The 14,732-nt window shown below is 36.3% G+C and overlaps 1 protein-coding gene across 4 annotated transcripts; it reads right to left on the reverse strand.

The window, feature by feature from the left end:
- LOC119784502 (protein NLRC3-like) lies at nt 1–14,588 on the reverse strand. Of its 4 annotated transcripts, none has more exons than XM_038286569.1 (12): nt 14,470–14,588; nt 12,537–12,623; nt 10,971–11,075; nt 10,520–10,624; nt 9,161–9,233; nt 8,839–9,061; nt 6,890–8,666; nt 6,618–6,791; nt 4,702–4,866; nt 4,060–4,230; nt 2,608–2,654; nt 1–2,102 (listed from the first exon to the last, which is right to left on the reverse strand). In XM_038286569.1, the coding sequence occupies exons 2-12, from the start codon at nt 12,614–12,616 to the stop codon at nt 1,558–1,560; spliced, it is 3,465 nt and encodes a 1,154-aa protein (XP_038142497.1). In that variant the 5' UTR covers nt 12,617–12,623; nt 14,470–14,588; the 3' UTR covers nt 1–1,557. The 4 variants fall into 4 exon arrangements, with proteins under 4 accessions (XP_038142497.1, XP_038142496.1, XP_038142498.1 ...); XM_038286568.1 differs by having other exon boundaries at nt 14,516–14,581; XM_038286570.1 differs by having other exon boundaries at nt 14,392–14,564.
- Between the last annotated feature and the right edge of the window lie 144 nt (nt 14,589–14,732).

The raw sequence follows: 14,732 nt of genomic DNA on the forward strand, positions 1-14,732 counted from the left end.
CTCTTAAAAAATTTATTGCTTTTCTTACATAGTTCTACAAGCTTCTTTGGTGTATTAAAATGATTTGGTGTATTTTTCTGGGATTATAATGACAAGTTTAATGACAAGTATAATCAAATGTTCATTTTAAAATATGCAAACATGCCAAACAGACCGAAGTATACAGCAATTAACATTAAAGTGTTCACAGTACAGTCAAAAAGGAAAAATTTCTATTTAAATTCATAATACTTTTTTTAAAATAAAAGTACAATATAACTGAAAAGGAAACTATTTATTTACATGGAAAACATTTTATAAAGATATTTGCAATATCCCTGTTGCATAAGTATGCACACCTTAAATCATTACTTTAGTACGAGACATTTTACCTTAGCTGTAGCACTGTTGTATACTGTACATGCCTGCCATACCAAGAAAGGAATTTGATTAGCATTATAAAAAGTGTGAGTACATTCCAAGTATGTATTTTTCTGACTGGCTTATTTTAATAAGTTAGAAATAGCCATAGTTTTTTTAGAGATACCAAAAGAGCGAAAAATTATCATTGTACAAAGGCCAATGTGGGCACATCAAACCAATACGTTGTCTTTACCTTCTACATCCAACCAATATCAGCTTTGCTAATGTTGAGTAAAGGGTTTGAGGGCTGGCTGTGGTTTCGGTTGTAACTGACAGGGACACGAACATAGAGAAATATCACAGAGATGATAGTTTAGCAATGGAGTACTTGTATTAGGTGGAGGATTTCTCTCAACTGCCTTCACCAGAAACAGAGGAAATGGGGGTGAAGAGGGGAACCAGCCCAGAGCCATATTGGATTGAACTAGCTATGACTCAATTGAAGTAAAGAATTTAAGCCCTCAAAATATCCCTTACTGTAAAAAGTCCTGTTGGCCAAAAGAAAAACCTTGTTTTCATCGTCAATAACATAAAGTAAATAAACATTATTTGTTGATGGAACTCAAAACTGGTATCAGCTATCTACTGCTACTTCTATGTGGAAAATTGCACGTAGGACAATATATTTTTTCCCCATCCACATGCATTATGCCAAAAACTTTTTTTTTTTCCTGGCTTTTATTATCATTACACTGTCACAAGTACAGAGCAATGAAATTAACTCTCTTCATTTAACCAATCCTGTTGGGGAGCAGTGTGCTGCCACTGTGTGGTGCCAGGGGAGCAGTGTGGGGTTAAGGTTCTTTGGGACCAAGATTGGCAGTGTGTGGGAGTGGGGCTCGAACTCAGAACCTCAGGATTCCAAGCTCTATGCCCTAACCACTACGCCACTACTCCCCCCAAGCTCTTCCTTTTGCTAGCTGTTGCATTGACCAATGATCTCCCGTGACGCCTACATATAGTAATACAACAGTGACCCCACTCTTGGAGATATGCTCGAAAGACAAAAGTGAAACTAAATCCATCCCTATTTTCCGTCTTAAAAGGAATTATATTTTATGTCAAATTATATTTAGTTAATTTAAAAAGTCACAGCCTAATTATAAGAGAGTGGTAAGGTTGGTGGTAACTAACAACAGATGTGCGCTGCATTGATCAGCAGCAGGAGGCCAACATACACACTGAGGAGCATGGCCAACCAGACCAGAACCCAAACCCAGGAAACAGTGATCCTGTGAATGTAGTACTGAAAGTGTGGATGTGGATTAGTGTCTCAGATGAGACTTTGTAAAAGGAAAGGATCCCAGCTGGGAGGTCAACATAGACTGCTACTCTGTGGGAGATGGAGGAGGAAGAGATCGGTGTCATCCTGTCATCATGCCAGACAGAATAACCATCTTCACAGCAGACCAGAGCCCAGGACTGTTTGTTCCATCCAAACAAACAGTCCTTTAATCCTCCACACCTTTCGATTTCTCTGTAGCTCACTGCAATGTAAACTCTTCCACTCCAGTCTACCTCCCAGTAACCTCGACCAGATACACCCTCGGAGCACAGCAGCTGAGGACACCAGTACTCAAACCTTTTGTGGTGGTCATTGTACGGCTGTAACTTTGCCGAATATGTCACCTTCATGTTGTTTTCAGACAATTCTATACCCCTGTTTATAGTGTCTGTGTCAAAGGTCAGGGTACAGGAATCTGAATGAGAAAACAAACACAACATTTAATATTTTTAATGTGTTATTTATCAAAGCATTTTAGTCAAGTAGTCTTATCAGTTACTACAAAAGTGATAGTACTGAGTCATTTAAAGTCTAAATTACTGTCATGACATTATTAGATTAGTTATCCATAATGGATATGTTAACATGCCATTTTTTCTGTTAAATCAAACGGCCATTTAATATAGTTATAGTGAAGATAAGTAATAAAAGCTTATACAAAAAAAGAATCATTAAGTTCTGCATCATGGATACACCGTTTATTTGGTATATAGAACATGTTTTCGTCTGCAATAGAAGAGCTGGTCTTGTATGATGGCATTGTATAGAAAACTCTAAAGCAATTATGTTTCTAATTAGATACAAATATAGAATCTGATTATGCTTGGACCTTTGAAATAAATAACTTCCTGAGCAAATGTTAGAAAAGTTATATTGTCATTTTTAGTATTTTTTATGCTCAATATTAAAGCAATACTTACACTTTTTTAGACCTGGTCTCAACCACTTGTTTCCACCAAACTTAAGTCTAAAAAGGAAAATACAAATCAAAATAAGGCTGTTGTACTGTAGTCTGTCTCCACATACAAACACAGTTATCACATTTGTATTTGCTTCACATTACATTCTGCACCATGAGATTTGCTTCATTATCTGCCTGTAAATGTGTAGGTTGTGTAATGCATTAAACAGAAATAATTATATTTAATCTTATTAAATATGTGTTTTTGTGTGTGTGTAAACATACACACACACACACCCATATATATATATATATATATATATATATATATATATATATATATATATATATATATATATATATATATATATATATATATATATATATATATATATATATATATATATACATACATGCATACATATGGGTGAGGGGTTAATGTTGTTAATTAATGCAAAACGTAAAGTTAATTAATTAATTAATGCCTTTAATGTTATCTGTTTATGTATTTCAATAATGTTAAAAACAAAACAAATCACTTTACTGCAACATCTGAAACTAGCTGAAGCGCTCTGAAATAATAAACCAGAAACCACAGCAAAATTTCTGCAAGATGACTATTCTGACAGAACGATCACTCTTTCCTGTCATGTTTCACTCTCATGAGGAATATTTGACTGTCAGTCAAAAAATCTTGAGTATAATCTGCCAATCAGTGTTGAGCAGCCAGTTTCACAACCTGCCCCACTCTATCGACCACCTGACCCAATCCCAGACTGTCCCCATTCCCAATGCTCATACTCTCAGCTGGAAGGCACCTTGATTGACAGTGGGGAGGTATGAACAACAATGGCATGGCCTCCCTTCTTCCCTCTGATGGAAAAGGCAAGAAGCCATTGCTATTGCAACACAGTCACACACCCCATGTGCATGACTGTAGCTCTGTGGCGCAGGTTCATATGACTTCAGACATTTGGGGGTTAAAACTAATTTTATAAAGTCAAATACAACCATTTCAAACAAACCCTTCCCTTTTGGTATTAATGTTTCCTGTTATATTTTTCCTGAATTGGGATTTTCTGTCAGCATGATGAAGATACAAAAAACAGGGGGATCTTACATTTGAATGCACGTGTTTCGTCTGCCATTAGTTTGCTGTTACACACGCTGCCAAATTCCAGCAAGTCTGCACTCCTGCAACGCTCCACTCCCCCTACCCATTATGTGGTTTGAGACTGCCCTCAATGTAGCAGACCCTCGGGGGAATGCGCACACGGAGGGTTAGTGTAGTGTGGTGGTCAAGACCACACCAACTCAGGCCAAGGAGTACCGAGACCAAGACAAGGCCAAGACCTTTAGAGGCTAAGACCAAGACCTTATTTGAATTTTGTAAAAAAAAAAAAAAAAAATCCTGCTTTAACACATTTTTCTTCCTCAACTCACAGTATAATATTAAAACCTTTCTTCTTACATAAGAGTTTCCAGTTTCCATTCTGGATCTTCCTGTATAGCAGTTAGACCCTTCACTGCTGAGTCTCCTGGGTGATTGTAGCTTAGGTCTAGCTCTCTCAGATGGGAGCTGCGGTTCAAGGCTGAGAGCAGAGAGTCACATCCGTTTTCTGTTATCAAGCAGCCTGAAAGCCTGCAAAAACAGAATTTACATGAAAGACCCTTCTATTACTTATTGTTGTATTTTAATTCAAAATCAACAATTTAATGAACTTGGTGAGATTGGTGGTATTGTCCATTTACATATACAGTACAGTTGGTCATCAATGTTTACATACCCTCCCATCAATGGCAATGACAAATTCAAACCAGTAATTCAAATAATAAAAAAGGAAAAATTATTAATAGATAACGATGAAGTAAATGCTTAATTAGTCAATTAAAACATTGATTTAGAATTTTTGCAGAGAAAAATTCATTCTAGACAAAGTAAAATCTTATGTATGTATAAATCTGTATGAATTTATGAATATATATATAGTTGTATATATATTGAATATTTTATAATATATAGACCTTATATATATATATCTATATGCGTACACATATATATATATATATATAAAATGAGGCAATAATCAAAGAATAAGTTGGGAATCCTAACCTGAGTATTTCCAGTCTGCAGTTAGGACTCTTGAGTCCATCAGACAGGCGCTTCAGTCCAGAATCCCGAATGTCATTGTTACTCAGATCCAAAGCTCTTAGATTAGAGCTGAGAAGTCTAGATAGAGTTTTACAGCATTTCTCTGAGAGGTTGCAGAGGCTGAATCTGAAAACACGATGCATGAGAAAACAATGTTTTAACCTGATCAATATGAAATACGAAAAACTGTGGAATTTAGTTTTAATAAACAAGGACTTGGGGGGTGCGCAGCACTATGACGCAGTTTGTAGTACTGTTTCCTTGCAGAAAGAAGGTTGTGGGTTTGATTCCTGGCTGAGGGATTTTCTGTATGGAGTTTGAAAATTCTCCCTGTGCAAAGGGTACTCTGGCTCCCTCTCACAGTCCAAGAACGTGACTGTGAGGTTAATTGGCTTCTCTGAGTTGTCCCTAGGTATGATTTTGTAAGCATAGTTGTATTTCTCTCTGTTGCCCTGTAACAGACTGGTGACTTGCCCATAAACTGCCAGTCTTTCACCGGCCCCACCTGACAGAAAAAGTGGGAGAAGATGGATGGGTGGGCTGAGGTGTAAAGAATAAGCCAATCCTCAAAGAAACCTTGGTAAATAATATGGTTAAAACCCATTTCATCAATAAGATTAACACCATCACAAGCAAATAACACAAATATCGCTCTCTTTAAAACATTTGACAGCTTTTATCCATTTCTTACAGCAGTAAAAGGTAGAACAGATTTTTTTTTCCTTCTTCTTTATCGAAAAAAGACATTACTTGTACAGTATTCATTTTTCATTCTAAAAACTGTGGATGATTTCCTCAAATTAAACCTCAAATACTGTAAGTGAAGAGCTGTCCCCAGGGTTGGCTCAAAATAGTAGGGTTATGTGACCCCATAGAGCCCCCTACTGGCCCAGGGGAGCCTAAATTCAGAAAGCGGAGGTTGATAATACAGGGGAATAAAAACTGGAAAATTGGAAACTTTTCTATAGATAGAGTCAAAATCCGAAAACAGATGAAAACCTCTAAGGACATTTCTAAACTTAAAAAAAATTGCTAAGGTTTTAATAAACTAATAATTGAGCTAAACATTTGTGTGATTTGATGTAATGAATACAAATTCTAATATTTCAAAAAGCTTTTAATAGTAAGAAAGATTTGCATTCATAAAGTGAGAGATTTTAAAAAATGTTCAAGGATTGTTAAGTAAAAATATGCATATAACAGTTAATAACAACAGACATAAAGAAATATCTATCTATTTAATTTGACTTGATACATGTATCTCAAGTATAAATCAAAAATAAATATTTTTCATGTATACAATATGCGGCCACTTTTGGCTTTTCATAATTGCTCCACTTGCAATTGATCCTCTTTATAGAATTCTGTTTTAGTGACAATTCAAATTTAAAGATAAAATATTATGGTCAAAGTATTTTTATACAAATTGAGGTTCTATAGTAGGATTATCTATTCATTCCCCTTCATTGCTGCACCTGCCTCATCCTGATGTTGGAGCGGCGGACCTGCCTCATAGTCAGATCCATTTAATAGAAATTAGAAACAGAGCTGCCTCTTTACAATATCTATTTGAGCGGTCCTAATTATAACGTCACCTATAAAAGATAAAGTACAGATTGCAAACAAAAATTGCTGAGTTTTTGTGGGATTGGAGAGGTAACAAAATATGACAACCTGCACAGTGAGTGGGTTGTCAGCAGCATTTTTCCTCTGATATTTTTGTTGTTTTTTTATTGTACACCTTTGTAAAGCACTTTGTGACCCTCAATGCTTGTGAAAGGTGCTATATAAATAAATTCTTACTTACTTACTTTATAGTTTAGATGACAAATGTGTGTTTTTGAATTAGAATATAACAAGTAACAATTTGATCTGACCTTAGGGACTCCATTTTGCAGGATTCTGGTTCCACTCCATCCATCAGCAGCTGTACTCCAGAATCCTGGAGCCTTGTGTTACTTATCTCAAGCTCGCTCATATTAGAATCCTTTGAGCTTATAATCGAAGCCAGAGCTGTAAGACTTTTCTCTGAGAATTGAAAGGAATCCAGCCTAAAGAAGGCAGAAAAGAAAATGTATGTTGATGTTTATTTGCTTATTTGAATGTTTTTTAGATATTTTTCATAAAGCTACTCTATTGTCTTACTTACAAGACTTTGCTTGCAGCTTTCACAACTTGCAACAGCCTCATCAGAGCCTCCTCAGAAGCAGAGTATTTCTTCAGGTCAAAAACATCTAGATATTCTTCTGAGGAGAGCAAATTGAACACCAGGGCTGACCAATGGGCAGGGGACAGTTTGTCTGTACAGAGTCGCCCTGATGACAAATATTGCTGGATCTCTTCTACCAAGAAATTATCACCCAGCTCATTTAAACAGTAAAACAGATTGAGACCTTTCTCTGTGGGCAGATTCTCACTGATCTTGTCTCTGATGTGTTTGATTGTTTCATTACATGCCTCTGGGTTACTATCTGTCTTCATCAGAAGGCCTTGTAGGAGAGTCTTATTGCTTTTCAATGAAAGACCTAGAAGGAAACAAAGGAACTGGTCCAGATGTCCATTTCGGCTTTGCAAGGTTTCCTTCACAGCAGTTTTATAGAAACCCGCCTCAGTAGCTTCTTCTGAGTCAGACTTTCCTAGTAGGTTAATGCCACAGTTGAAGAACGTCAGATGCACATGAAGAGCTGCCAGAAATTCCTGAACGCTCAAATGTACAAAACTGAACACCTTGCCTTGGTACAGCCCCTTATCTTCTATAAACATCTGTGGAAAATCCTCTGCGTACTTTGAAGCATCGTGGATATTGATTCCACTATTCTCCAGATCGGACTCATAAAAGATCAGGTTTCCTTTCTGTAGCTGATTAAAAGCCAGTTTTCCCAGAATTTCAATCATGCCCCTGGTTTCTAGACTCCAGTGTTGCTGTGTTTCAGGTACTTTGTCACATTTGATTAATTTTAGTTTAGCTTGAATCAACAGGTAATGGATGTACAACTCAGTCCTTGTCTTTGGCAGCTCTTTGGTTTCACAGGTTTTAAAGTCATTCTCCAGAACTGTAGCTGTGATCCAGCAGAAGACTGGGATCTGGCACATTATGCGAAGGGTTCTTGATGTTTTGATTTGAGAGATAACATTGCTGGCCAGATCCTCATCTGTGAATCTTTTCCTGAAGTACTCCTCCCACATCTGCTGTTCAGCAAACCCTCTGACTTCTGTCACCAAGTCCACACACTCAAGAGGGATCTGACTGGCTGCTGCGGGTCGTGTGGTGATCCACAGATAAGCAGAAGGTAAGAGGTTCCCTCTAATGAGATTTGTCAGCAGCACATCCAGTGAGGCGGACTCTGTAACATCAGTCAGAATCTTATTGCTGAAGAAGTCTAGAGGAAGTTGACACTCATCCAGACCATCAAAGATGAATGCAACACAGATATCTTCAAATCTGTAATTTCCTAGGTCTTTACAGTCAGTAAAGAAATGCTTAATAAGTTCTACCAAGCTGAGCTCCTTCCCTTGCAAGAAATTGAGCTCCCTGAATGTGAATGGAAATATGTAATGGATTTTCTGGTTGGTTTTGTTTTCAGCCCAGTCCAGAGTGAACTTCTGTGTTAGAACAGTTTTTCCAATCCCAGCCACTCCCTTCGTCATCACTGTTCTGACTGGTTTATTCATCTTTGTGGTTTTAAATATATCCTCACATTTAATCTTCATTTCAGGTTTGTTTTGTGCTCTGCTTGCTGTTGCAATCAGTCCAATCTCATGCTGATTATCATGACTTTCATTCCCACCGTCTGTGAGGTAAAGTTCTGTGAAGATCTGATTCAGAAGGGTCTGGTGTCCTGACTTTGCAATCCCTTCAAACACATACTGAAACTTCCTTTTCAGCAAGAATTTATGTTTCTCTTGAAGAATTGCATAAGAGCATTCTGAGTGATAACAAACAGGAATAAATAAATTATTATATAGCTTATTCCCTGCAAAAAAAAATAAATAGCTATTGATTTAAACTTGGTGTCAGATAATTTTCCAATGAACGTCCAGACTAGGTAAATCTAGTTTTGATTTTTTTTACTGCTGAAAAACCAGGATAAATCTTACTGCTTTCCAACTGGTCAGCCAGCTCCTCTTGCTTCTGTGCCCTCAGAAAGTGCAGAGCAATTTTCACCAAAGCCTCCATGCAGCTCCTTCTCTGCCTTGTATCCTCTGGTAAGCTCTCATCCTCCCCATCAGACTCAAAGCTTTTTAGCTTACCGGTGCTCATACAGCTTTTGATAACCTTGAGCTTGTTTTTAACAAATGTTACAATGCTGTCTTCCAGGTCCTGAAACATAATACCAGATACATCATCTTATTCTAGGGCCATGGTCCAAAGCAAAATTGTGAAAAACTAAATATGTTATATTTTTTTATACTTACACACCTGAAAAACAGAGTCCAGTTCATTTTGATGTTGTGGAGGAGACTGACCAGCTTCTGCGCTCTGCTCCTGCACCCTGAGGGCAACATGTACCTTAAATTACATCTAGTTTTGAAAAGCATTGGTCTACATGGAGACATACAGTTTTATATAAATATTAAAGGCCAAATATCGGAATCATTTTGAAGCAGGTTAAATGTCTTGGGCTGCATGTTGGCACAGTTGTTGGCATTGTTGCCTTGTAGCATGAGGGTCCTGAGTGCAAACCCCAGCTTTAATTCTATTTGCATTGTTTTTGTATGTTTCTCTGTGTTGTCATGATTACATTTGATGTTTAATCTTAAGTCATGTTTTATAAGCATTGTCTTTATCACAAAGTTATAAAAAGTGAGTCAGGCAAAAAACTGGGAAGGAAAGCTTAGAGGCGTAACCTCCTTTAGTGTATAGTGCGTCTTCAACATCTAGTATGAAAATATGTACAAAAGATAAATACACAGAGAAACAGCATGTCCTTTTGGAGAAACAAAAAAAAGTAAAATCTGGTAAAAACATGGTATTAAAAAAAAGTCATGGAGGTAGCAGCAAAAAAATCCTTTAATTCAAGAAGTTCAATTTAAGATTGAATCAAAAAGAATAGTTTGTAAATCTTCAAGGTATAGTGGAGGATCTTTGAAAGGACCCACCCTCCCCACAAAAAATGCACATGCACAACCCTGTACCCGCTGGCGAGAAGGAACGCCTATAAAATGTGTGCGAGAGCGTGCACAAACCCATTTCTCCTCATGCAGGCTCTGTTTAAATGTTGCTGTTTCTATCGGTCATACAAGCTTACTTTATAAAACAAGATTTTAAATTTTTTCATTATTTCAGACACACCGCCGGTAAGTGAAAATGGTGTGAAGCGTATATGATGGCCTTAAAGAAACATTTCATTAGCGAGAATTAGGAGGACCACCTATTTTGATGAAAAGAACATCCTCTACTATACCTTTAAGAATCAAAATCAAATAAATTCTTGGAACTTCTATTGATACGCAGTTCAATTCAAAACACGGAATATTTTCTTTTTTGTAGATAATCTGAAAGATACGAGGGAAAGGACCAATGACAGGAAGAAAAAGCTACAGCTTCCCCTTTTTAACAGATATGAAAGAAATCAACTACTCCTTCATTTAACATGAGCCTTAGCTGTCAAACTGCTTGGCTTTCACCCATCTATCAATCCATCCATCCATCCATCCATCCATCCATCCATCCATCCATCCATCCATCCATCCATCCATTTAAAGTAGTTTTTTTATTAAAACATTTTCACTCAATAATGATCAGTTGGGATTAGAGTGTCTATTCTTAATGACTTACATATGTTTTCTTTCTTTAAAGTTGGAGATAATGTCCTTTGATCCAGCACTGTTGCAGGACGCACTGCTAGAACCAGGATTGATGTCTTTCTGCAGCAATTCTGTCCTGAATCATAGAGAAATTATTCAACTTTAACACAAAAGCGATAACAAGAAAAGTCATTTTTTTAGATGTTGTTGGACATATTTTTCAACAAGCACAACTTTAGCAAATTATCATTCCAACATATTTCTAATTCAACCTTTGTCATAAGGTGTTTAGTATACTTTGTTTTTGGTAACAAAAACAAAGTCCATCCATCCATCCATCCATCCATCCATCCATCCATCCATCCATCCATCCATCCATCCATCCATCCATCCATCCATCCATTTAAAGTAGTTTTTTTATCAAAACATTTTCACTCAATAATGATCAGTTGGGATTAGAGTGTCTATTCTTAATGGCTTACATATGTTTTCTTTCTTTAAAGTTGGAGATAATGTCCTTTGATCCAGCACTGTTGCAGGACGCACTGCTAGAACCAGGATTGATGTCTTTCTGCAGCAATTCTGTCCTGAATCATAGAGAAATTATTCAACTTTAACACAAAAGCGATAACAAGAAAAGTCATTTTTTTAGATGTTGTTGGACATATTTTTCAACAAGCACAACTTTAGCAAATTATCATTCCAACATATTTCTAATTCAACCTTTGTCATAAGGTGTTTAGTATACTTTGTTTTTGGTAACAAAAATGTTTTTGGTAACAAAAACAAAGTCCATCCATCCATCCATCCATCCATCCATCCATCCATCCATCCATCCATCCATTTAAAGTAGTTTATTTATTAAAACATTTTCACTCAATAATGATCAGTTGGGATTAGAGTGTCTATTCTTAATGACTTACAGTTTACTTTCTTTAAAGTCGAAGTGACTGTCCTTTGATCCAGCACTGTTGCAGGACACACTGCTAGGACCAGGATAGATGTCTTTCTGCAGCAATTCTGTCCTGAATCATAGAGAAATTATTCAACTTTAACACAAAAGCGATAAGAAGATAAGTCATTTTTTTAGATGTTCTTGGACATATTTTTCAACAAGCACAACTTTAGCAAATTATCATTCCAACATATTTCTAACTTAACCTTTGTCATAAGGTGTTTAGTATACTTTGTTTTTGGTAACCCAATCATAACATTGATGTCATATTAACAGTGAGCGTGCAGGAATGCTGGTAAATGCTAGATGTCTAAATTCAAACTTATTACTTCCGGCCATCATTGATTTTGAGATCTTCGGGCAAAGTGTGTAAATCAGTTAAATAAATGTAAATAGATCAGAAGCACTCTGCAAAAGCCTAAAAATTGGAATAAATTCTCTGCCTCTGGAACCGCAGTTGAGTCAGCTAAACTTATGTCTTGTCTTTTTTCAGCTTTTATGGTATTTACACTGACACAAGAATCCCCTTGGGGATCAGTGGGTTGCCGTTGTGGGGTTTGCTCAGGGACCCACAGTTGCATTCTGTGGGAGTGGGGCTTGAACTCAGAACCTTTGGATTCAATGCCCTAACCGCTAGGCCACCACTTTCCATTTCTGCCTTCGTATCTTTGCATTTGGGTCCTCAAAACCCTCCATCCAACCTGACACAAACATTCAAATGCAATTTTAGAACAAGTTCCTGACATTTTAACTCTGATCACATGGAGACTGATTCTTGAATGTCTTTGACTGGTTGCTGCATGTAGAGTCAATAGTCGGATGTATGGAAACAATGAAAATGGCCATTAAGTTGGAGTTTTGCTGATACTCAAGATGCCTAAATATGTTTAGAATCATTTAGCATCTCCATTGTCATTTTTACTGAATTTTACATTTTTACCCTCCCCCAAGTGTTTATTCATGAAACCAATGCATTCATCAATAATCCCCAGATGCAAATTCAGTTTAAGTGTTTTTTTGACAAGAGTGATGTCTGCATTTTTTCTGAACAATTTTTTAAAAGTGTATATATGGAATGGGGAGCCATCTTCACCTTTTAACTCCACTCCGCTCCTCACCAGAAGGCTTTGCACAAGGAAGCTCTTCCTCATCTTTATCCTTACAATGACTCATGGCAAACCTATGAAAACAAAATAAATAAATGACAGATTATTAGTTTTGAAATTACTTAGACATATTTATCTTGGAGTTTTGCTAATAGTTTCTTCTTGTTTTTACTATTTTCTGATTACAAAAATCTCTCATATCTGAAACTTTACCACTAGAAGTAACTAATGAAGAGCTATATAAATTTGTATTTTACTCCCAAATAAAGTTATAAAGTTGCAAGCAGCAACAACAGTGCAAGAACCAAAAAAGTTCATTAGTCTATAGATTTCTCTTTTTCGACCTTTATAGAATCCCAAGCCGAAGTGGTCTACTAAAATGTTCTAAATAAAAAGACAGAATGAAAATAAATACAAATAAAAGTAAATAGAACAGAAAAAAATATAATAAAAAAGAGAGATACAACGATGGAAATGATAAAACAACATAACATATTGTTGGGTACTAGAGTCTGTTTTTCCCTCTAGGTGGAGCCATTAGGCTGCGGTCTGTTTGGAGGGCAGTTTCTGACCAATGGAGCTACTTGTTGTTATATTAATGATATAAAAACGTTTAAATATACCTCTCGTGGGAAAAATTTGTCATTATTTGGCAGATTCATTTACGAAAGTAAGGGTGTTATGAACAACATTAAATGCAAAGATTTTGTCAGAGGTGCGGCTGATTTATTTGTTGTAGTCTCACAGGTTTGTTTTAAGCGGAAAATCCAACGCGCATCTACACCGCACAGCATTCACAGACCAGTGTGATGCATTTGCGAGCGTCAGATAGCTATGGTGCATTCAGGAGCATGGGACATTTCAATGTTACAAGGAAAGAGACATAAACTTAACTCATACAATACAAAACAATGTATTTATTCAGAAACAGTGTGGGATTTCTTACAATACTGAATGCTCTTTAGTTGTATTTCTGTTATTTTTCGATTATGCACGTCTGCTAGCTTTTTATTAAAAAAAAATCTATAATATTACAGCAGCAAATTATTAAATTTTTTATTTAAAGCCTGTTTAAAAGCTCCAAATGAGGCTCCAGATCAAACAGGGACAATTGCACTGTCATTTTTTTTACAGAGCAGAATTTGCATTTGCTGATCCTTGTCCTGTAACTACTGATGGATAAACAGGAATATAGTCATACAAGTGTCAACTCCTCTGAGATAGCACGGGATGCAATTTTTGGCAAGGACCTGCCGAAAAACCGTCCCCCTTGTTTTTTAACCTAAAAATTGTCACAAAAAAAGTCACACTGGTAGCTCATAACAAATGTGTAAGCATGAAGAAAATGTTACATCCAGTGTATATTTCTGTAAAACAACACGGGATGCAATTTTCGACAAGGACCTGCCGAAACTCAAATATTTTTAAAAGCTAATGTACAGAGACAGCATAAAAATATATGGCATCATGCATGCATAATTTGCAAATAGGAAAATACTAGACAATTAAGAGACATGCACTTGTAATTCAGCCTTGATGTGAAATCTTGAAATCATGTATAATATGTTATTACCATATTTTTTCCTCTACATTAATCCTGGTGCTTTAGCTGTTTATTCAGAATCACACATTATTCAGCTACCTTGAGCCATTAAAAAAAAAAAAAAAACATGGTTCATGTAAGATGAAACCAAAACTCTAATTTCACTTTCGGCACACCAGAACCAGAAACAGTCAGGCTGTTTGATCCTCTAAGTTGTACAGTAACTTGATTTGTAGACAACATTTACTGCTTCTAACAATTATATATTGAAACAAACAAGATGCAGTTGAGATAAATACCTTCTGAAGTTCTTTCAAAGGGTTTTGAATAAGATATTCAGAATTTTTTAAGTTTTTGTTAATACTATATAAACTTACCACAGCCAAGCTAAATCCAAAACTTGCAGAAAAATTGAAAACTCACATATGTTTTATGCAACCCAATCGAAGTCGAACACTTTGCTGTTCTACGGAGCTAAAAAACTTGTGTCACGTACAGGAGTGGCTTGTGTATAGAAGAATGGGAGGAATTTTGTAGACAGGTTAGTCAGGTTTTTTTTTTGTGGTGGTTTTTTTCCACAGTCTTAGGCAATAAAGCCTTTTTTGAGTGTGTTTTAAACATTGTTTTTCCTGTAATTGCA

The sequence above is a fragment of the Cyprinodon tularosa genome, unplaced genomic scaffold (assembly GCF_016077235.1).
Source record: "Cyprinodon tularosa strain WSP-4 unplaced genomic scaffold, ASM1607723v1 ctg228, whole genome shotgun sequence".
Lineage (NCBI taxonomy): Eukaryota > Metazoa > Chordata > Actinopteri > Cyprinodontiformes > Cyprinodontidae > Cyprinodon > Cyprinodon tularosa.